At 33.0% G+C, this 22,398-nt stretch overlaps 4 protein-coding genes across 4 annotated transcripts; 1 reads left to right on the forward strand and 3 right to left on the reverse strand.

Annotated features, from left to right (window-relative positions):
* The first annotated feature begins 1,441 nt into the window (after window positions 1-1,441).
* LOC125807902 (serine/threonine-protein kinase BSK5-like) lies at window positions 1,442-6,338 on the forward strand. Its single transcript, XM_049487652.1, has 10 exons — window positions 1,442-1,545; window positions 1,631-1,854; window positions 2,646-2,781; window positions 3,022-3,155; window positions 3,257-3,362; window positions 3,835-3,920; window positions 4,323-4,511; window positions 4,630-4,791; window positions 5,410-5,523; window positions 5,802-6,338. Exons 1-10 carry the CDS (start codon window positions 1,461-1,463, stop codon window positions 6,042-6,044), a joined length of 1,479 nt encoding a protein of 492 aa, XP_049343609.1. The 5' UTR covers window positions 1,442-1,460; the 3' UTR covers window positions 6,045-6,338.
* A 989-nt stretch (window positions 6,339-7,327) lies between these two features.
* LOC125807938 (uncharacterized) lies at window positions 7,328-10,992 on the reverse strand. The gene is made up of 2 exons (XM_049487694.1): window positions 10,273-10,992; window positions 7,328-8,090 (listed from the first exon to the last, which is right to left on the reverse strand). Exons 1-2 carry the CDS (start codon window positions 10,818-10,820, stop codon window positions 7,868-7,870), a joined length of 771 nt encoding a protein of 256 aa, XP_049343651.1. The 5' UTR covers window positions 10,821-10,992; the 3' UTR covers window positions 7,328-7,867.
* A 1,086-nt stretch (window positions 10,993-12,078) lies between these two features.
* On the reverse strand, window positions 12,079-15,152 carry LOC125807541 (uncharacterized). Its single transcript, XM_049487268.1, has 3 exons — window positions 14,736-15,152; window positions 14,568-14,610; window positions 12,079-12,431 (listed from the first exon to the last, which is right to left on the reverse strand). Exons 1-3 carry the CDS (start codon window positions 15,012-15,014, stop codon window positions 12,280-12,282), a joined length of 474 nt encoding a protein of 157 aa, XP_049343225.1. The 5' UTR covers window positions 15,015-15,152; the 3' UTR covers window positions 12,079-12,279.
* Window positions 15,153-20,957: 5,805 nt separating this feature from the next.
* On the reverse strand, window positions 20,958-22,325 carry LOC125807625 (peroxidase 47). The gene is made up of 4 exons (XM_049487359.1): window positions 22,066-22,325; window positions 21,794-21,982; window positions 21,551-21,713; window positions 20,958-21,471 (listed from the first exon to the last, which is right to left on the reverse strand). The coding sequence occupies exons 1-4, from the start codon at window positions 22,288-22,290 to the stop codon at window positions 21,077-21,079; spliced, it is 972 nt and encodes a 323-aa protein (XP_049343316.1). The 5' UTR covers window positions 22,291-22,325; the 3' UTR covers window positions 20,958-21,076.
* Between the last annotated feature and the right edge of the window lie 73 nt (window positions 22,326-22,398).

The following is a 22,398-nucleotide window of genomic DNA, read 5'->3' on the forward strand; positions in this document are numbered from 1 at the left end:
AAAAAAACATAAACTTTAAATAAGGAAAGAAAATCAGGGTAAAACCCTAACAATATATTGGTCAAGTTAATAATTAATAATTGTATCCTTTTGTTCCTTGTTCTTTATATTTATTTGGCAAGTAAATCCTTGTTTGATTGTATATTAGTCAAAAATAATAATTACTTCTCTTCTATAAAAGATGAGAGTCATCACTAGTTTATAATTCACTAAATAAATTCTTCATTCAATGGAATACTTTGGTGCATTTTTTCGCTCTTCCATTTTTTTCATTGCTTGTATTTGCGGTATGTATATAACACAATTGTTATTTGCTTTTCGAATTCATGTACAATATATACTTTTCTCTCAATTAAAACAACGTTTTTTTTTTCTTTTAGGAATGTTCATAATTACTCAAGTTCTCTCAACAAATGCAGAGTTTACCGTGTGTGAGGTAGCAGTTGAGATTCCTAGTTGTAATAAACTAAAACCATTTTGTATGGATGATTGCCAGAATAAACATGGACCTTATTTCATTGATGCAGTGTGTGTTGGAGGATATAAATGCTTATGTTTCTACTCTAGTGAAACAACATGTCCCCTAAATAGTACCATCCAAATGTATTAATTTATGCAAAAAAAAAATTGATAAAAAGAACTCATTTATACTATTATTATACATGTATAACAAAATGTATATGTTATACATTATGCGAAATCAAATGTAGTAATTTACCATTCAAATGTAGTAAATTTAACGTATTTGCCCTTTGTATTCACAGAAAAAGATTACATTTATCTTTCGTTATATTGTTTCGATATATTTACTCTTGCCATCAAACTTTACGTATATATTTACTTTTGAATTGTTAAGTCATATATCATCGCTCTTATCAACCTACGTGACATCTATGTCGTAAATATAAATGAGTATATCATTAATTCGTTTTTAATTTGTGCATGTTACTTTCAAACTGTTTAGTCAATGCAAATATGATTATTATGGAAAACAATCGACAACGTTAACTCTTCCTAAAGAATAGAGGATATAGAAAATATAGCAAGGGCCAAAAACGGTCTTTTTTTTTTCCTTTCTTCTATGTTCCTCCTCTGTCCCAAACGAAAGAAACAGAGACTACAATTTTTTCCTCTTTCCTTTGGGATCAATATTATGTAGCAGTTAAATTCTTGATCATTGCAAAATATATGACAGCAGCAAGGCAGAAATAAACCCCATAATTAACATTTTCCCTTTCTGTAGGAATTTCTGGGCTTTTCTCTGAAGGGGGTTATTTTTCATTTTTGGTCATTTTGACAACAAATTTGAATATTGAAATTTGAAACTCACCATTAACAATTTGACATTTTCCCCATTGTTGCTAAGTTTAAAGGGGAGAAAAGTAGTCACCATATTTGTGACCCCTTTGTCTCTCCTTAAATAAAGGTGGTATCTTTTTTCTTTTTTTTGGTGAATTTGTATGATGGGTGGTCGTTGTTCCAATTTATGTTTCTGTTTATGGCCTTCAAATATCAAGTCTCATGCTTTATATTCCTCAGATATAGGTAAAAAAATTTGTGTTTTTTTTTCCCGATTAAATGGGAGTTTCAAGAATCAATTTTGATGTATGTAAATGATTATCTTGTTCAGAAAAATGGGCGGAGAATGAACAGTTGAATTTGCCAGTTTTTAAAGAATATGGTTTGGAGGAGTTGAAAGCTGCTACCTCAAATTTCTCTGCTAATAATATTGTCTCTGAACATGGAGAGAAAGCCCCCAATGTGGTGTTTAAAGGTCGGCTTAATGGCAATGGCCGTTGGATAGTTATTAAGCGCTTCCAGTCGTCAGCATGGCCTGATTCTCGTCAATTTCTTGTTAGTACTCATTTCTCATGTGTTTTGTTTCATTTAGGTTCAATTAGCATTTTTCTCAGTATTATGACTATGTCTTCAACATGTCCCTTCATGCGTGGGCGGGGTGAAGCTACAACATCAGCTTGAGTTCGGATGAACCCACTAGCTTTTGTTTAGACCTTGTATTTGTATCAGAAATCCATTTAATATGCACAAATACTTAATTGCGAACCTTGTAACTAAGACAATCTATAAGTTTGATGGCAACTTATGAGTCTTAACGCATGAAAATGTGTTTTGCTTTTTGAGTTGCTAAGAAATATGAACTTAAAACCTCTTGCTTATTCTGATAACATGTTGAATTGTGTGACTAATGAAAGAGGTGTTGTGACTTAGCTGATTAGAGAGTCAAACTAATTGCTGATTAGTGCTAGCTAAGTATGAGTTAGTTAATATTACAAACTTGTAACAGTTTTGATGGTTAGCGAGATAGAAGAAGTGGGATTTCAATTGTCGATTAGACAATTAGTTATAGGGTAGCACATGCATATAGGGGAGAACAGATGTCGATTCTCGATTCAATATTATGTACTACAGTCCTTTTGTCTAATAGAAATGGGGATGATTTTCTTTTTCCAGTTATTCCTCTTTCCTGTTCTCAGTTGATGTGATTCTCTTTTTACAATAGTGACTATCTCATCTAAAAAGTTATTAAGTGTTAGAGGATGTACTTTTAATTATTTAATTATATTATATTTTCGACAAACAAGAACATGTTGTGTATTAATTTGGAAATTATGTTCATTGTTAAGGATGAAGCGAAAACAGTGGGGCAGCTAAGGAGTAAGCGGTTGGCTAATTTGCTAGGGTGTTGCTGTGAAGGGGATGAGAGGCTGCTAGTGGCTGAATTTATGCATCATGAAACATTATCCAAGCATTTATTCCATTGTAAGTCTATCTCTTCTTCTTTTTTCGGATTTTGAGACCGATAAGACATAGAGAAAGCAATTGAGTATCCTTTGTGTTCATTCTCCTTGTGGTGTGGTTAATGTGCTTGAATTGCCAACTTAAGCAATCTCTATGTAAACTAGTCTTTATCTAACCCAACCCTTTTACTGTCTTGTGTGATGGGGCCTAAAACTCGCAGTATCATGATGTAACAAGTTTATGTTGGTTCAATTGATTTAGGGGATAACCGACCATTGGAATGGTCGATGAGGTTGAGAGTTGCTTTGTATCTAACACAAGCATTAGACTATTGCAGTCGTAAAGGGCGAGAACTATATCATGACTTAAATTCTTACAGAGTTTTGTTCGATCAAGTAAGTTTTCTTTTAAACCTTACCCTACATGTATTTGTGCTCCGATAAATTTTCAAGCTATCTGTACATCTTTGTTCTTACTATGAGTTAACATATGACAGGATTGCGAACCAAGGCTATCGTGTTTTGGCTTAATGAAGAACAGTAGGGATGGGAAGAGTTATAGTACAAACTTGGCATTCACTCCACCTGAATATTTGAAGACAGGTACATCAGCTTCTATCAAGTTTCTAGCTGTCTACGTTCGAATTCAAAGGCAATATACCAAAATGTTTGAAAGTCATCACTGAAATTGCGGAACAACTTAAATGCTGATCATTGACAAACAGCTTGCAGAATGAGGTGTTAGTAAAGAAGATTGAAATCTAATTGGTTCACCTAATATGATAGAAATCTTTCTTCTCTTGTTTCTGTTTATACATATTGGTTCTTATATATACATTGTTTTGAGAATGATTGTCTGTCTCTGGCTCAAAGAGTTCTAGCATTTTCTTGATTTAACATCATCATTCATCGTTGTCTAATACTATAACATGAAGAAGTTTAATAGTGAACAAGTATGATTCTTCTAAGACTAACAAGTGACTAAACTCAACATGTGTTTATCAAAGCAATTGAAGATAATCCACTTTTTCCAATCAGCTATTTGATTCAATGTTTTATTGTGTTGTAATGGCAGGTAAGGTGACCCCTGAGAGTGTGGTTTACAGTTTTGGTGCCCTGTTGCTTGATCTTCTTAGCGGAAAGCATATTCCTCCAAGCCACGTAAGTGATTTTAGGGGGTTCATCTAAGATCTCTATATAACAACTACGCCTCAATCCCTAACAAGATGGGATGGACTATAACAACTCTCACTATTCATTTTCTCCATTTAAACTCATTTCATGCTGATATTATACTAAATAAAATTGTAAGTGTAAAAAGTACTAAAAATCTGTATATTTTCTACTGGTATATTAATCTCTGACAGGGCTAAAAGACTCACAGAAAACATAGTTGGAAATGCGTAGTAAGACTTCTAAAGCACTGTGTGGTCTTAGTTAATAGAAGAATCTTTGAACTACAACATTGTTTATGAATAGCCTTATTTATTTACTCATTCTCTCCATCTTAAATAGTTCCAACTGAACCATTTCTGATTCATATTCATTTGTATTCTTATGCAGGCACTTGACCTTATACGTGGAAAGAATTTTCTGATGCTTATTGACTCATGCTTGGAAGGTCACTTTTCAAATGACGATGGGACCGAGTTAGTTCAACTTGCTTCACGTTGTTTGCAGTATGAACCTCATGACAGGCCAAATGTGAAATCTCTTCTGACCTCCATAACACCTCTTCAGAAAGAAAAAGATGTAATTATTCCTTCTGTTTTAGAATTGATGCATGTTACTTCTTTCTTTGCGTTTTTGAATGAAGATAGAAGTTATTTTACTAAAATTGACATGTTATTTGACTTGATATACCTTGCAGGTTCCATCAAACGTTCTGATGAGTATTGCTCATGAAACCACCTCACCCGCCCAAGTATCTTTAACACCTCTTGGTGAGGCTTGTTCGACATGCGATTTAACTGCCATACATGAGATATTAGAAAAGGCTGGATACAAGGAGGACGAGGGGATCGCTAATGAGGTTAGTACGCTCAGAATCCCTTAACTATAACAGCTAAGACGGGATGTTCCCTGGTTAAACTTTTGTTCATGTTATATTGCTGTAATGAAACTAAAAAGTGCAGACCTTCGTTCTTCTTTCCGTGTAATTGTTTATTGAAAACTCCTGTTCAGATATAATTCTTCTTAACTTCAGCATTCCATTTTTCATCTGCTTCTGGCTGATCTTTGCACTGGCAATTTCACATATTACTTTAGACAGCTAATACAACGTTTTTTGTACATTTTATTCAAAGTTCATAATTTAGGATATTTGCCTTGACACCTCTAGTAAACTTACTGCACTTCATGGTCCAAATAACAAAGAATCTACTCACTTTATAATTGATGCAACACCAATTTCACTTAGTTATTGAAGAGGTTTATCTTATGCAATGAATGGCTTCAGAATTGCACATACAGTTTCAGTATCACTGGTTGTCAAAAGCAACATGGATGTCAATTATAGCAAAAAATGCAGATATCAATTAGAATGCAATAGCAGAATTAGCAGTAAACCATTCACGACTATTTTTGTAACAACAGCTTCCATTGGATTTTGAGGGACAAAACTTATGTGAAACTCTTTTGCTTTTTACAGCTTTCGTTTCAGATGTGGGCTAATCAATTACAAGAGACCCTGAATACTAGGAAATCTGGCGATTCTGCATTTCGAGATAAAGATTTTACAACTGCAATCAAATGTTACACACAGGTAAGCAATCAATTTGGGAACTGCACATGATTTTGCACCTGGTACAATTAGTTAGTATCGTCTCATTATTAAAATGATTGAAGTAGTTCTAAGAGAGAAAAAATATGTTTTTTCCATAATTGGAAGTGAAACAAGATTTAGTCTACCAAAAGAAATTGTATCAGACATGCTATAATGTCCTATCTCAATCCATAAAACGCGCCATTTTGTTAGTCATGTAATCTACTAACCAACAAAAATTGAGTACCACTCAAACAGCTTGTTTGTTTGCACTGCAGTTTCTTGAGGGTGGAAATGTTAAGTCCCCAACGGTGCTTGCAAGGCGCTCCTTATGTTACCTAATGAGTAACAAGCCACAAGAAGCTCTTGCAGACGCAATGCAAGCACAAGTACAATTTTCCAATTGGCCCACTGCTTTCTATCTTCAGGCAGCTGCACTATTCACTTTGGGAATGGACTCAGATGCCCGGGAAACTCTCAAAGATGGTTCGTCCTTGGACTTCAGAAGAATGAGGCAATAAATACGTATAGGCTATCGAGTATAGTTCTACGTAAAAGGACATTGTATAGATCACCTTCCATACATGATTCACCAATATCAACTTATTGTGGCACAGAAGGTTTCTTCCTAACATCCGTTGGAGGGCAGGTGAATAATTTTCATCCTCCTCCTGCCTTCTGGGAGAACTGGTGTATCTCTCACTTTTGTAAGTTATTGTGCAAGTTCAATTGGCATTTCTGGAGATGTAGATGGGGAACTGGGACCAAATTGTTAGAAAAGTCACAAATACAAGTTTAAAGTATTTATTTTCGAACCCTTTATTGATAAACTGCAATATAGCATGAGGTGGAATTCGAAAATCAAGTACTTTTTCTTGGTTTATACTAACTTCAGTTGCAGGGGGAAGAAGGGATGTATCAAAGATTCTTGCCATGTCATAATGCTTTTTTTCCAGCATGTTAGAAGCACATTTCATCAGGCTGTTGGACAGTTCATATATGAAAAAAGTTCTGAAAACAACAGATTTGAGAAATGATTGAATGAAAGTTAATATATTTACCTAATAAGGATGTCTTTCAGTAACCATATAAGCTGATCAAACTAGTTTATAAGCCCGTTTTAGCTTATTGTCAATTTAGTTTCAACACTTGATATTTATGTAACAATTTAGACATCCATTGCACTCAAAAGCTAAGTTTGCAAACTCAGATTTTTAAAACTTCTAACAAATGTCACTTAGTTTAGTTGCTACAGATTTCCTTCTCTGAAACGCGTTGTAGTTTAGTTTCTATCTCTTTCTATTCATCACTTTCTATTTCCTTTATTGTTTATCATAATCTTGCAATGGATGTTATTGCTATTGTGACTCTCAACACAAGAGAATTCAATACAAGGAACATCAAATTTAGTTTATCTAGCAAGAACATATTCTTATATTCGACATGTTTATCAACAAGTATGGACTGGATTTCCACCTTCAATCTCTCAAAGAGAACAATATTCATCGTAAATAATCCACCTCAAATGTAGACAGTATGCTAGGGTTTAATTAAAACTAACGATTACCGGATTGTTAGAGTCAGAATAAGAAACAACCTCATCCAAACTCTCTGATCAGAATAAACTCTTGATGGGATGTTGGAAGGTTTCCAAATCCATGATGGCCTCCTTGTGGACGTTCAGATCTTCTTCGATGGATCTCTAAAGGATCCTTAAGCTCTTGATGGTGTTCAAAGGTTTCCAAATCCATGATAGCATATAAAGGATCAGAAGTTCAGAATATTCAAAACTTGTCTAATATACACAATGTCATTTTACAGTCTGATCAAATATAAAACAACCCTCCTCAAATGGTTGGCAGTTTTCTGAGATGCAGAGAACTTACAAGGGGACACAGGCTAAATATATCAGGAGCAAGGGTGTTGACTGGAACACACTCAAGTAACTAAGCAACATGAAAATATTTGTACAAAAAGTGCAATAATGAAATACAACAGAATACACTGCACCATCACCACTGCTTAATATGGATATGTCGGAGATATTAACATGGATATATGGAGGATGATTTTCTACTGGTGGAGTAGACTTCTTTCCACATGATGTTTGATGAACTAATAAGACATTGGTCGTCTTCGTCTCTTGCATTCCCAGTTACTAGTCATTTTCTCAAATAAGCATTGCAGAGGAACACTCTTGAGAAGTACATGACCTGAATCAAAATGCTATCTTGCCTTGAAAACTCCTCAGCCCAAATATACGTCTACATCATAAATTGCCCATGGTTGAGTCGTTAATGATGTCACTAAGAACAAGTCCAGCCAGAACGATCTTAAACGAAATTCAAGGGAATATTTTGAAGTGAAAAAGCCATGAAATGACAAAGGCAAAAATCATGCATGCAAGCAGGAAATTCATGATACGGCGTCCATGCCAGAATCTTCGGGTTTCAGAAAGGACTACAGGTGCACTTGATACTCCCACAGTGGCTATTGTAGCATTGCTGGGTTCACTTGCCTGCCCTCCTATAACGTTCACCGCTACTGCACCACAGATTTCACAAATCCTGGATCATAGACATGCAAGCAAGGATAAGTGGAGTCACATATGGAGGACACCATACAATTTGGTTTGGAATTGCAGACGGTTCCATATTGTCATGTTGGCTTATAGGCGATTAAGACACTGAAAACTAAGCTAATATCTCCGAAAAGAAATGGCATAACAGAAAAGGTACTTAATGTGCCTTTCCTTCCTGACCAACATGCCACTTCATAACAATCAACTACAGATTTTTCTTCCTCTAAGCTATATAGATGTATACCTTAGCTACACAAGACAATATCATGCTTGTTCATTAATAAACCAGGGGAAAATGTACACCATTCTAACCCCCTAATTCTTGGAAAGTTTATATTGTCCCGCCCCCTCAAAAGAAAACAAAATCACAACCTTGGCTTTACCAATGTCTTGTTGAACAATAAGCAACACATCACAGAAAAGTCATAGAAGCAAATGTCTGTTGCCATAGCAAAAGTTGTGTGCAACATGTAAGGCAATGAAACATGTTGATAAACAGAAGTTTTAGGTGCCATCACAGGTGAAACATTTTATGTGAAAGGAACATGCAGATGGCCTCAATGCCTCTTAAAAGATTTTCTGTATCTTTGAAGTAAATGTATGACGATTTCTTCCATGCTTCCTTACATAATTCAATAATTGCTCCTAGTAGAAACTTCTTTTCTAGTGAATATGACTCTACAAAAAGCACAAGAATAAGGACAGCAAAATATATTAACAAAAGGAAAAAGAGCAGTGTGCAAACAATGTGGCCACTGATTCAAACATGATAAAAATGCATCAAATCCCTTTGATGTGGAGAGGGAAGTAATATGCATGTTCCAATATTCTTGCATGATGCATCAGAGGAAATGACAGAACTAATAGCTCAATTCTACTTTTCTTTTAAAGGCATGCTTTTTCAGGGGGATTTGACCATGAAATTGTGAGTATTTGAAAAAAAGTAGTTTTTGTATCCAAAGTGAAAAATAATATTTGAAAATTGGTAATCTAAACCAGGCCATTTAGTGGAGGACAATACTTTTCAAGGTCACATATACCTTATATCCAGTTTTTCATGTCATTTATCAACCACGGCAAAAAGAACAGGATCTAGATTTAGATGTGCTGGTAGTGCAAAGATACTAATTAGGAGCAGTGACGTAGTAGATAATACCAATACCAATGAATATTTAGTGTTCTGAAGAACAAAAACGTTTAGTACATAGTATCCAAGAAGAAGAAGAGTTTCAGCCTGCTAGAAAGCCATAAACAATATTTGTTGGAGGCAAAATTAATAAAGTTGGAAACTTGAGTACATCTATCAGTTAAGTACCTCAAAAAAACTAAAACAAAGATGGAATCTTGGTTGTACCAATGAAATGATAGGAGTTAACCACATAACAACCAAACCACTATACCACTGTACTTCTGAACTTAATAAAGTTGGAAACTTGAGTCCATCTATCAGTTAAGTACCTCAAAAAACTCAAACAAACATGGAATCTTGGTTGTACCTATGAAATGATGGGAGTTAACCACATAACAACCAAACCACTATACCACTTAACTTCTAAACTTAATAAAGTTGGAAACTTGAGTACATCTATCAGTTAAGTACCTCAAAAAACTCAAAACAAAGATGGAATCTTGGTTGTACCAATGAAATGATAGGAGTTAACCACATAAAACCAAACAACTATACCACTTTACTTCTAAACTTAACCTTAAACAAACTTCAGAAGATACTAAAAGTAAAATGTCATGTTCATGTACAATTAAACCATAGAAATTTTTTTTTTTTTTTTTTTTTTTGGGGGGGGGGGGGGGGTGTGTGGATGGGGTGTAGAGCAAGGGGGAATGGGGGAGGAGATTACAAGGTGGGGAATTGAACCCTCACCAACAAGGGCCAAGGCAGGGAAAGTTCGGGTAGTCAACCAACGGAGCTACTAAGATTCCCCAAAATCATGGTTTAAGTAGTATCGAACCCAAGAAACTCCAATTGCTAGTAGTTAATCTACTATAGAAATCATTCCACATTTCCAGCAACACAAAGTAGCCACATAATCTCTTATCTTCACAAACACATAAAGAATTATACTTCGTACCATCAAGTTCTTTATGACAAATAGATTCAAAGAATCATGAAAATAGGAGCTAGAACAAGGGGTAGAGAGTCATAGTCTTACGTGTTTCCCTTGATTTTGAACCAAGTTTCAGCACAATGTTTATGAGCAGCTGCCAAATCACCTTTGCAAGAACAGCCCAATTCAATGGCCATTCCACCAGAGGCCTCTAGGAGTTGGTCATCATCACCAATGCCACCACATTTCAACAAACTCAAATGACAAATCCTACAGGTTTTCTCATCTTTATGCACTTTCAACTCCAACTCACCACTCTCCAAATCAATCTCTTCATCTGGCAACGGACAAGACCCTCTTTTGCTGTGCTCACGATGGACCAAATTGCCCTCAGACCTCATAGAAAACCCACATTCTTCGTAACGGTAAGACCCACCTGCCACAGAGCCTAAAGGAGAGTGCCAAGATTGGTCTGAGTCGGAATCGGAGAACCGAAAGCTCCCATCAGTAGTGGTCTCGCTGCTCCCTGCCATGGATGGCATCCGTCGCCGTCGCCTCCGGCGTCGTTGACGGCGGCGCTGACGGGCAAGATTAGCATTGTCGCCACTGCCATTTGCCTCTATGTCAGTGTTTACAGTGTCAAAAGTTGACATTTTTGCAGAAACCAGTAGCCAAAAAACAGTATTTGAGCTCACAGATTGAAGAAAAGAGGAAAATACTTAAAGGGGTTCATGAAAATTTCATGATTTGAAGCGTGAGAGAAATGGGGTCACAAAGAAAAGGACTTTTTTTGACTAATGTTGGGAGTTGGTGCTCTTTCATTTCTTTCTTTTTATCTTCTTTCTTTCTCAAATTCAATTGCTAATTACAATGTTTATTTATTTTTATTATTTTATTTGTAGAAGTTTCAGTTTGAAGCAGAGTGAAAAATTTTATTCGTAGAAGTTTCACTTCGAAGCAGAGTGAAAAATAGAAGAAACCACTGAGGTAGGAATGTCCTTATTCCTAATTAGAGGTATTGAGTATAGCCAGATTTAGTTGAGGTTTTGGATTGAGTCGAATTTTAATCGGACTCCAATGTCACGTACCAAACACGAGATGGAAAAAAAAATACCGGATCGAAAAAAAATTAAGAAGGTGACACAAAAGGGGAAGACCCACCAGCCACACGTATCAAATAGTTGTCCACCAAAGCTAAAGACAAATTGACATCTAATATTTTTTTGTCCCCACAAGACATTAAACCTGAGACCTTATGATTTTTTGAACTAAACCATCGTCCCTTCTATATTAAAAAAAATGGGAAAAGGGACAAATGTACCCCTCAAACTATCGTAAATGTTATGTAAATACCCTTCGTCATACTTTTGAGACATTGGTGCCTCTGTCGTTCAAAAACTAGAGCATATATGCCCTTTACTCTAACAGAAGACTAAATAGGGACACGTGGCGCAATCTTATATATCGATCCGATATTTAATAAATGTCGGATCTATGGATAAAATTATGATACGTGTATGTCTATTAATATAAAGGGTATATATGTTCTAGGTTTTTTACGGCAGGGGCACCAATGTTCCAAAGGCAAAAAGAATGACCGAGGGTATATGCATACCATTTACAATAGTTCGAAGGTATATTTGTCCTTTTTTCCAAAAAAAAAAAACTGTTCTTTTATGAATTATGGGACAAACACTCTTGTTGCGTTTGGAGTTGGGGATGCTAAGTTAAATTGCTTATTGAATTATTAGAAAGAACAATATGATTGTGAAAGTGAGAAGACTTGTCACGATATAATATGCATAATACAAAAAATAGAGTTAGATATTAAAAATTTAAAAGGAATCATCAAAATGACTTGGTGACCTAGAGCAAATCTCTCTTCTAATTTAAAAAAAAAAATGTCTATCATTAAAATATCTGAAAATGTGTCCACAGATTTCCATCAGTTCTTTCTTAAGGCACCAGTTTGCTATAACTTCATGGTAAAAGACAACAGCCTGAAGCTTTCATTGAATGCTACTTCATTGGCATTATGGCACCACAAACAAAACAAAACAAATTTGTAATGAGATTGAAGATTCCAATGCTAAAACAGTTGAGGAAACAGCTTCAAGCAGCTTGAACATCTGGATTAGGGGTACTTTCTTCGGCTTTCTTTATTTGATCAACACTTCCCTCGGGTTTCTTCAAATTTGCGATGTACTTCCAGCACCTCTTATGTACGCCACTTATTTTCTTGGGTGCCTCAGCAATTGGTAAACCTGAACAGGGAGAGTGGTTTAGTTACTTGCAGAAGACAAACATTTCATGTACTCCTTTTACTAGACACCCTAAAACTGAAACTTGCAATCAAGTAAGCATCATCATATCAAGACAAAAGGCTAACACAAAAACTGTTGTGCGTCATATAAGCTGAATGTCCACTCACTCTTTAAAATCACTAGTTAGCAATCCAATAGAACACCACTAACTATTAGATTGGAAGATAAAGGAAAAAGAATAAACAAATCCAGTTCTGGGATATAAAAAGGCTTAAAAGTGATGACTACTATGATGCTACAACTTATCCATGCACAACATGAAACAATTCCAAGTGTGCTGGTAATTAGCAGTAGCAATTTCCAATCACATAGCAAAAAATATAACGAGCCAAGATGATCCTTTGAGAGAGACAATTATTGGCAGAAGCATTTTCAAACAGAAACATACTAACATATACAGTAAACTAATCTAACTTATGTATTCTTATTACCAGCTTACACAAACAGAGAGAAATGTGGTAACTAAACCCAGAGAAAAAATATGGATGTTTGTGTTGAAGTTTGTAGATCATCATAAAAAAATACACCTCAAACCCCAAATCTGTTGGGGTCAGCTATATTAGTCATCTATATCCATTCTACTCAACTTCACTCAATTTCATTTAAATACAAAATAATTTGTCTTTTTCAAGGCAAATAAATCTCCGACTTACCCCTACATTGAAAAGTTGTGTAATCCCAATTAGTTGGTATTTATGTAGTTTGCAAAGTTTTATATTGGTTTACAAAGTGGTGTTCAGACAAGCTTGTGCACCTCAACGATTCCACTAGGTAACTGTCACTTCCCCAGGCATAGGCACCAGAAAGTTTGCCTAGTATATTTTGTCTCTGCGTGGATTTGACCCTGGTCTCCCATGTTTTTCACTCACTTCATTGACCTCTAGGAAACACCCAAGAGTATAGTCTAAAAGGCGTCAATTTTTTACATAAACTTAATCCAAGTTATTAAAATTTGGCAGGAAACTTGAATGAAAGCCCAATTTTCACGAGTATGAGCAACAAACTTTGTTACTTGCACCACATAGCATTAGAACCAATCTGGACTGAAGTTCAGAGCGCAAAAATCTAACCTACAATGCACAGTAAGTTAAGAACAAGTTTCAGTTTTGGTAACATCACATCCAATTGAGGTAAAGCACCTTGTTCTATTTATCTGGTTAAGGCTCAGCTACAAATCTTGATAATTATACATGGTTGGCAAATTCATCAGTTCTAATCATCAAAGAACAATAAATCAAAAAATCACCATTTTATGGAGAGATGGAAATTCATGGAATATTCTTCTAGGAGGCATTGCCGTGATTAGAACTTGCTGGAGTTATTGATCAAACTCCAGAAAGTAACAATTCATATGCAAGAGAAATAAATTGTGTTGGGGAGAAAAGGAAAAGGGGAAGTTCACAATAAAAGAATGCTATGAAAAACAAATCAAGAGCAACAGAATAATTATGACAGGCCACGGGAATTCATATGGAAGACTAAGATCCCTGTAAAGCTTGCTTAGTTTAGCTGGTTAGAACTCCAGCGAGCATGTCCAGCATAAGATAATCTCAGAACAAGAGGAGATTGTTTTTGCATACTACTTTAATTTATGCAGGAATCAGGCCGAAGTTGAAAATCGCGTTCTCATGTTTGAGACAAAAAATGTATGGAAAAAGTTCCTGTCTCTTTTTGGAGTGTACTAGGTGATGCCTAATCCCTATAGTCCTGAATATGCTTATGCTAATTTGGAACACCAGAGAGTTGAGAAATCGATCAGAAAGATGTATCATATGGTCTCTTCATGCATTATTTGGATCATTTAAAGAGAGTGGAACCGAATGTTTTGATGGGATTCCAACACCCCTTCACAAACTTTGGAATCTAGGAATTTGGTGAACCTTACTTATCTGACATAAGCTGTCTAATGTAAATAATCTAGACCAATTTAGGATTCTCTCAGCTCCTTGAATTTTATTTGGAAATTAAGCCAATGTAGAGTAGCTAACTCCTATTTTCTAATCTTTACTGCATTCACCAAATGCTCAAAAAATAGAATCATTTACACTAGAAAAGGAAAAAGAAAGAAACACTCACCATCTCTATAAGCAAGTCCCCAAGCCTTACCGTGTCTACCATCCTGCAAAAACAAAACGATCCGCAAAATGAAAAAATCTGTATATACACATAAACCCTAGAAAATAAACCCCAAATGAACGCCAATGCATACTCTACCTATTACATCCCCAGAAAAAAGAGAAATACCTTATAAAGATTGATTTTTGTGATTTCATAGGAGATATTGGCCCAATGAGTCTTGGCCATGTGATAACCGAGACCCCAATTGGGTAGAAACTGAGCCACCTCAAAAAGATTCTTCTTCTTCTTCCTTTTGGGCTTCTTAGGTCCATCAGCAGACGATTCGGTAGAAGGATCCTTAGTTGGTGTTGCAGTGCTCAGATTTCTGAGGAAACTGAAAGATGCCCTGAAGATATTCGTGGACTGATTCACTGTAGCTGCTCTGTTTACGAGAGCATTAGCCATTTTTTCAGGTAAATTTTTCCGAAACTATATTACTTTCTCTCTTGTTCAAATGGGTTTTTATGCTCAGCCGGAGGAGGAAGATGAAACTGCAATTTCTTTGTTCACCCTTGCGGCGGAGCTCTTCGAAGCCTCGCTTTTACTTTTTGTTTTTTCTTTTCTTTATTTCTTTAGGTGGTAAAAAATGACAGGGGGAAAGGCAAGAAAATGAGAAAAAAAAATTGTAAGGTTGGAACTTTGAGTTAATTTCTCACACAATCTCTTAAATAAATACTATAATACATTTTATTTATAATATAGGAATATTTTCTCTGTCTAATAATAGTTGTCGACTTGATAGTTGGTACACTCCTTAAAATATATTCTCTGCGTCACTAATTATTTTTTCACCTTTTTAATTGTCTCTAATTATTTGTCCATTTTAACAAATAAAAAAAGAACAAATATTTTTACCTATTATGCCCTCAATTAATTATTTTGAAAAAGGTAGAACTTCTTAAAAATCTTAAATTTTTAATTCATCAATTTCATAATTAATAGGGGTAAAATGATAACTCGTTATGTCAATTATTGTTTTCTTAATAGGTATGTCAATTCAAAAGTGGACAAGTAATTAGGGACATAGAAAATAATAAATAATAAGGGTAATATTACTATATTATTATTTGACTTTATTAAATTTAATGTTTTAAAAATGTGTTAGATGATAAATACTAATACTTAATAGCAAGGGCAAAATAAAAAAATAAATTATCTCTTACTTTTCTAAATTAGACAATTTTTATTAGATAATTATTTTTTATATAGTGGACAACTGTTATTGAAGAAAGGAAATATTAATTTTCTCACAATTCAGATACTAGGTAGAAGCATAAATTGAAACATTTTAAGGCTACAAAGATAGTTATTAAATCGTTAGCATCGCATAAAAGTCACTCAACCTCGACTAGATGATTTTAGACGTAGCATCTAAGCACCCTGATGTAAGACACGTGTAGCTCTTTGAATAAGACACACCGTCACTTCACAGCTCCTTCTTTACTTTTAATGTTAGTGTTAACTTAATTATTACTATGTCAATTAAACACGTGGCCCTGCTCGTATGTCACTTGGATTACTATTATTGTGCAATTTGATTAAATTTAAAAATTCTATTAGTGTCACATAATTGAAATAGATGGAGTAACATATCTTATTTTAAAATAACGTAAAAAAATTATAAATCATACTTATATACTAAAATGTATAAAAGACATCAAAATTTGATAACTCTCAAAATTCTATTGATGCCACATAAATTGAGATAGAAGAAGTAACATATATTATCTAAAAATTATATTAAAAGTACTATGAATTATAATAATTAATAACTTAAAATATTTACAAATCATAAAAAAATTAATTGACTTTTGAAATTTTATTTATATCACATAAATTGAGACAATATAAATACTCTCTCTGTCCAACAATAGTTGTCCACGATTGACTTGACACACACCTTAAGAAATAATAAATAATAAGGGTAATATTATTATACTATCCTTTGACTTTATTAAATTTAATACTTTAAAAAATGTGTTAGATGATAAATTGTATTAAATAGTAACGGTAAAATAGACACAAAAGATAAATTATCTCTTAATTTTCTAAATGAAACAAGAATTATTGGACAATTATTTTTAATATAGTAGACAACTATAATTAGACGGAGGAAGTAACATATATTGGGCACAAACTCCATTATCTAGTATACTTAGGGGTCGTTTGGTGTGATGGATAAAGGGAGTTAATCCCGGGATAAATTTTGAGCACCCTTTAATCCTTTGTTTGGTTGCACGTCATGGGATAACTTATCCCAGGATTAATAATTACTCCTGGGATAAGTTATCCCTATTTTTGGGTGGAATAGTAATACCGGGATAACTTATCCCAATATAAGATAGATAAAATGACAAAAGTGTCCCTTTAAACTCTTTTTATATCCATGTAAAATCATATATTATTTTAAATATCATGTATAATAATAGTTATGACCTTCACTACTCCTTATTTTTATTATAATAATACTTCATTTTAAAAATAAAAAAAAACTATATAAATATAATTTTATTTATGAATTTATTTGACTAATTCTTGTGTTTATTTATATTTTAATTTAATTTCCTTACTATCGAATTACATATTTTTAATTGTATATTCTTTTAGACACTTGAAAATGTATATTTTATATATCAATTAAAATGAGAGATGAAACGAAATGCTATGGTACTAAATATAAGCTTCCCGTGCAGTTTTCTCTTAAATTAGTTTACATTGGTATTCTTTTTAGCTAGATCTTTTGTATATTTTGATTTTTTTTTTATCTTCTTTTCATCTCATGTACACTAATTTCGAAAAGAATTCTATTGTTAGTTCATAAATTTTGAAGGAAATAGTAACATGTAAGATGATTTAAAAATGAAGATAACTTTAGTATTTTACAATTTAAGAATGATATGTGTTTAAATGAAGTAACATAAATAATAAATTTGTACTTTAACAAATTTAGATGAAAATTTTATTCTTAAATACATTTGGTACAATTATGAAAATGCACACACAAAAATATTTAAGCTAAATAAGATAAAAGTTTTATTTTTAAGAATAAATAACTACTGCTTGAAAAGAAAATAAATTAAAAAAAACTAAATAAATTGAAGGGTATTTTTGTAAACAAACAACTTATTCTTAGAATTTATGTAATGCATATTGTATTGAAAGCAACCAACCAAACGATCAATAAAAAATAATCTCAGCATAACTTATCTCATCCTAACTTATCCCAATATAATTTATTCTATCATAACTTATATTTAAACCAAACGACCCCTTACTATATAAGAAAGGAGAATAAGCAATCTCCTCTCCGTTAACATAGTAGTTATTTGAAATTGACATTTAATTTGAGGCTATTTTAGTCTATCTATAATTTTCCAAAGTTATTTATTATTTTTCTAAAACACGTGTAGTAAGTTCATGCAAAGTAAGCTCTTTTCCATTAAATGCAAAGTAAGCTCTTTTTCAATTGCTTTGTTTATTGTCAATAGATTCAAAATCTAGGGTAGTTTTGAGTTTTCATGTTTAGGCTTCTCTTTTTTTCTTTTTCTTTTTTTAATATTTAGACATTTGATAGTTGTCCAATACTTAATCTGTAATTCCTTCTATTTTAAATTTACATGTCATTTATTTCTCCCGTCAATTTTTACTTGTCTACTATATTAAAATATTTATTTATTTTTATCTATCTAGATATATCACTTTTAGTTCATAGTTTAATTATTATTTATTAACTATTGTCATTTCCCAATATATTTTTAAAAATATTTAATTTATTAAGTAAAATTGTAATTCTATTTATTATTTCTTAAGAATTAAGAAGTGTGACAAATCAATACTAAATAAGTAAAAATAAACCAAAGGAGCACTATCATTAGTACTAGAAGAGTGAGTAAAGATTTGGATATCAACATGTGTGCTTAGTGTAATTATCTAATTTTTTTATGAAGTTTGTCTTTTCATTAAGGGTGTGTTTGGTATGAAGGAAAACATTTTCCGGAAAATGTTTTCCAATTTTCTCATGTTTGGTTGGGTTAAATGTTTTGGAAAATGTTTTCCAAATCAACTCATTTTCCTCAAATTTAAGGAAAATGACTTCCCTTCAAAACTTAAGGAAAACATTTTCCAAACTCTCTTCCAACTTCCAACTTCCAACTAAAAAAAAAATTAAGTTTGTTTTTAAAAAATATTTTCAATTTCAAAAATTATTTTCTACTCTAGTAAAAATAAAAGAAATTTTTCAAAAATATTTTTCATTCATAAATCAAACACAAAAAATCTTTTCCGAAAAATATTTTCTACTCACGAACCAAACATGAGAAAATAAGTCAAAATCCAACTTGTTTTCCAAGAAAACATTTTCTAGGAAAACATTTTCCATGGAAAACATTTTCCTTCATACCAAACACACCCTAAGTGTTGCTTTAGGTCCTTAATCGTTTCATATTTTTACAAATAATCTCCCTTTGGTTCTAATTTCTGTGGCACCTCTTGAATTTGGAGAGTTAATTTTAAATAAAATTTGACATAAAATTTGTAATAATAATAATAGTAAAATTTACATATATGAAAATTACGCAAAAAAAATATTACAAATCATAATAATAAACCATTCTAAAATATTTAAAATGCATTTTGACTAACCGTTTAGAGTGTATTTTTTCATTTAAATAGTACTTTTTATATATGTTTTGAATATCTATGTTTTAAATTTAAATATTAATTTATTTAAATCTGATTTTATTTCAAAAATTTATGACAAGTATTTAAAATGAAGGGAGTTGTGAATTACCTCCTTATTTAAACTACGTGACTATTTTTTGAAAACTATGTACATTAATTTATAAAATGTCTATTGGACTTAATCATATTAATTTATAGTTAACCTGCTTACCTTTATATTGTGATATACATACTCCAATCATATATAAAAAAAATAGTATTAGTATAAGAGGCAATTACAAATAATTCAGGGCATCAAATTATGATAATAAGTTCATTTTAAAAAAAATTAATTAATTAAATGTGGATAGAGATAGGGAATAAAAGAAATCTCTATTAATGGAAGCAAATTGAACCCTTCATTTCATTTTTCAATTATAAAAGATAGTGATCAATCCGTTAGTTTATACTCATCTATGCTATTAAATTAACATATATATTTTTTTTTATGTAGGACCCGTTCTTGCACGGGTTTGCCGTCGTCTAGTATAAAGAATAACTCAGTCAAATAGCTTTAGTGATTAATTTTGGTAAGTAACTTTTTTATAAGTGTGTAGCATTACACTAGATAGTAGATATTATAAGAATAATTAAATTGTCAACCACTACAAGAAATTTTCCTCCAAATTTTCATTTATAAGTGTGTAGCATTACACTAGATAGTAGATATTATAAGAATAATTAAATTATCTACTATAAGAATAATAAATGTGTAGAAAACTTATTTTCCTACAAATTTGAATACTAATTAGGGGTGGGCGTTCGGTTCTTCGGTTCGGTTTAATCAAATTTCGGTTCGGTTCTTCGGTATTCGGTTTTAGAAAAGTGTGCACCATATTTCAAACCAAACTAGATCGGTTCAGTTCGGTTTTTTCTATTTCGGTTCGATTTAGTTCGGTGTTTTAAAATCGGTTTTTCGGTGTCAACAAAAATAAAGAGAGAATATGATAAAGTAACAATTGTTATTCACTTCACACTTCAAACTTCAAAGTAACAACTAACCGTCTAACAATAAAAGGTAAGAACATCAATTTGTTGTTCTCACTTCAAAGTAACAACATAAAATGATAAAAAAAGTAGAAAGTAGAAACACCAAGTTGCTGCTCAAACTTGAATTAAATTGAGTTTTGTTTAGTTTAGACTTTAGGTCTTTAGGGTTTACTATTTTGTTATTAAGATTTTTGCTATTTAAGTTTAGGATCTAAATATAAAAATTGAAATGGGCCAAGTAAAGTTAAAAATTAAGTAATATAATAAATACTTTTAAATTTATTTAATAAAACTTCAGTTCTTCGGTGCACCGTAGTTTCGGGACCCTTACACCGAACTCCGAACTGAAGAACCGAAGTTCCGGAAAAAAAAACCGACACCGAACCGAAACACCGAAGAACCGACACCGAAGAACCGAATTTTTTCGGTTCGATTCGGTTTTTCGGTATTTATGCCCACCCCTAATACTAATCCTCAAGAAAATTACACTTTTCTTGTAGTAACACATATAAGTTTAAAAGAATTTTTTTAACTCATTTAAATTAGCGTGACTTAAGAAAAAGGTTAACTTTCTTTTGAACTTAACTTCTAGATAATAATTTTGACCAACAAAATTATGCTTTTTTTAATATATTTTTGATATTTTACGTAATATTATTGGGGCCATGCACAGACAAACCATATAATTACTTTGGCTATATTTTATATGATATATAAAAGCTGGTTGGAACACACTTTACATGCATATATAGGAATAATCAATTGACGATACGACAGTTGGCTCGCACTTCCCCCTTGGTGCCTTCTTTGACATCAAGTAAGCCCATTTTAAGCATGGCTTGTTGGAAATCAAGGAAGAACATAGCTTGATTAAAGGCATAAGCATTGACAATTCCTCTAGTTCTAGGGTTGTTGTAAAGAGTTTGATCAGAGAAGAGGACGCCAGTATTCCTTTGTAAAGCATTATAGTAGTCATTGTCAAAAGTATCTTTTGTGGTGTCAAAGGCCTGCTCAGACTTGTCACTAGTGCATCTTTTTGATAGAGTCTTGGCGAATTGAGCATCCAAAGTTGGATCCACATCATGTGTTGAGTCAAAGTTACTCAATCTATGCTTGAATGATGAGCATCTTGCCACTCCTAGTGTATGTGCACCTATATATATTCATGACATAAATTAATAATCCTAATTGATATATATATATATATATATATGACAAATATATATATTTACCAGATAGTGCCACCATCTCTTGAGCAGTGAAGCCACGTTGGCCAAACAATCTGATAAGCTCTGAACTATTAAGTGTGGGGGGAGGTAGATTGATTGTGTCTTCTATTCTTGATCTTGTTCCATCCTTTCTTCCTTTTGGTATGTCATACACTGGACCTCCAGCCTAGCACATATATATATAACAATTAATTTAATTATTCATATATAGAGAGAGGGAGAGAGATCGATGAATATATATCTTACAAAGAAGACAGTATCCCTTGCAGCCATGGCAAGAATATCAGCACAAGAGACGACTCCAGGGCATTGGATTTCGAGTTGTTCTTTGACTTCATCAATGATTTCATAGCCTCTCAAGCTTAAATTTGCTGGCGAATCCTTTTCTGCTGTGTTATCCTTTGTTGAATCAATCAACACCGATGCATCACATCCCTTTTCAAGACAAACAAAAATTTCATGTTTCAACTCTCATGCATGCTACTAAAGTAATACTGTAATTTATAAAATAAAGTTACCTCAACAAAGCAATCGTGGAAGTGCATCCTGACAAGGGCAGCAGCAAGAGTAGGATCAGCTCGCAAATGCCTATTCACAATGTTCTTCACTATTCCCTCTGCAAATGGGCAATTCATCATGAAATAATAATCCATTCTCAGACCATCAACAAAACCATATCCACTCATTATTAATATCACCATAAACAACTCATACTTTCCCATTTCTATCTCCAAGTGATTCATACACCATTTTGGAGCCCTATTTATACTACTACCAATACATTAATAATTTATATTGGATAAAAGGAAAAGTTGAAAATAGCGGTCCATAATTCATCTCTCCCCACCCAA

This window comes from Solanum verrucosum, unplaced genomic scaffold (genome assembly GCF_900185275.1).
Source record: "Solanum verrucosum unplaced genomic scaffold, falcon-dt-bn FXZP01000183.1, whole genome shotgun sequence".
Lineage (NCBI taxonomy): Eukaryota > Viridiplantae > Streptophyta > Magnoliopsida > Solanales > Solanaceae > Solanum > Solanum verrucosum.

Bases quoted from the DNA above. Each gene is read 5' to 3' on its own strand.
- LOC125807625 (XM_049487359.1), bottom strand. From the start codon at position 22,290: ATGAATCACTTGGAGATAGAAATGGGAAAGTATGAGTTGTTTATGGTG. The intron at 21,714-21,793 runs GTAAGATATATA...TATATGTGCTAG, and splicing joins CAAGGGATACTGTCTTCTTT to GCTGGAGGTCCAGTGTATGA. The intron at 21,472-21,550 runs GTAAATATATAT...GAATATATATAG, and splicing joins AGAGATGGTGGCACTATCTG to GTGCACATACACTAGGAGTG.
- LOC125807902 (XM_049487652.1), top strand. From the start codon at position 1,461: ATGATGGGTGGTCGTTGTTCCAATTTATGTTTCTGTTTATGGCCTTCA. The intron at 2,782-3,021 runs GTAAGTCTATCT...CAATTGATTTAG, and splicing joins ATCCAAGCATTTATTCCATT to GGGATAACCGACCATTGGAA. The intron at 3,921-4,322 runs GTAAGTGATTTT...ATTCTTATGCAG, and splicing joins AGCATATTCCTCCAAGCCAC to GCACTTGACCTTATACGTGG.
- LOC125807938 (XM_049487694.1), bottom strand. From the start codon at position 10,820: ATGTCAACTTTTGACACTGTAAACACTGACATAGAGGCAAATGGCAGT. The intron at 8,091-10,272 runs GTAAGACTATGA...TCTATGATCCAG, and splicing joins TTCAAAATCAAGGGAAACAC to GATTTGTGAAATCTGTGGTG.
- LOC125807541 (XM_049487268.1), bottom strand. From the start codon at position 15,014: ATGGCTAATGCTCTCGTAAACAGAGCAGCTACAGTGAATCAGTCCACG. The intron at 14,611-14,735 runs GTATTTCTCTTT...TTGTTTTTGCAG, and splicing joins CAAAAATCAATCTTTATAAG to GATGGTAGACACGGTAAGGC. The intron at 12,432-14,567 runs GTGAGTGTTTCT...CTCCCTGTTCAG, and splicing joins GGGACTTGCTTATAGAGATG to GTTTACCAATTGCTGAGGCA.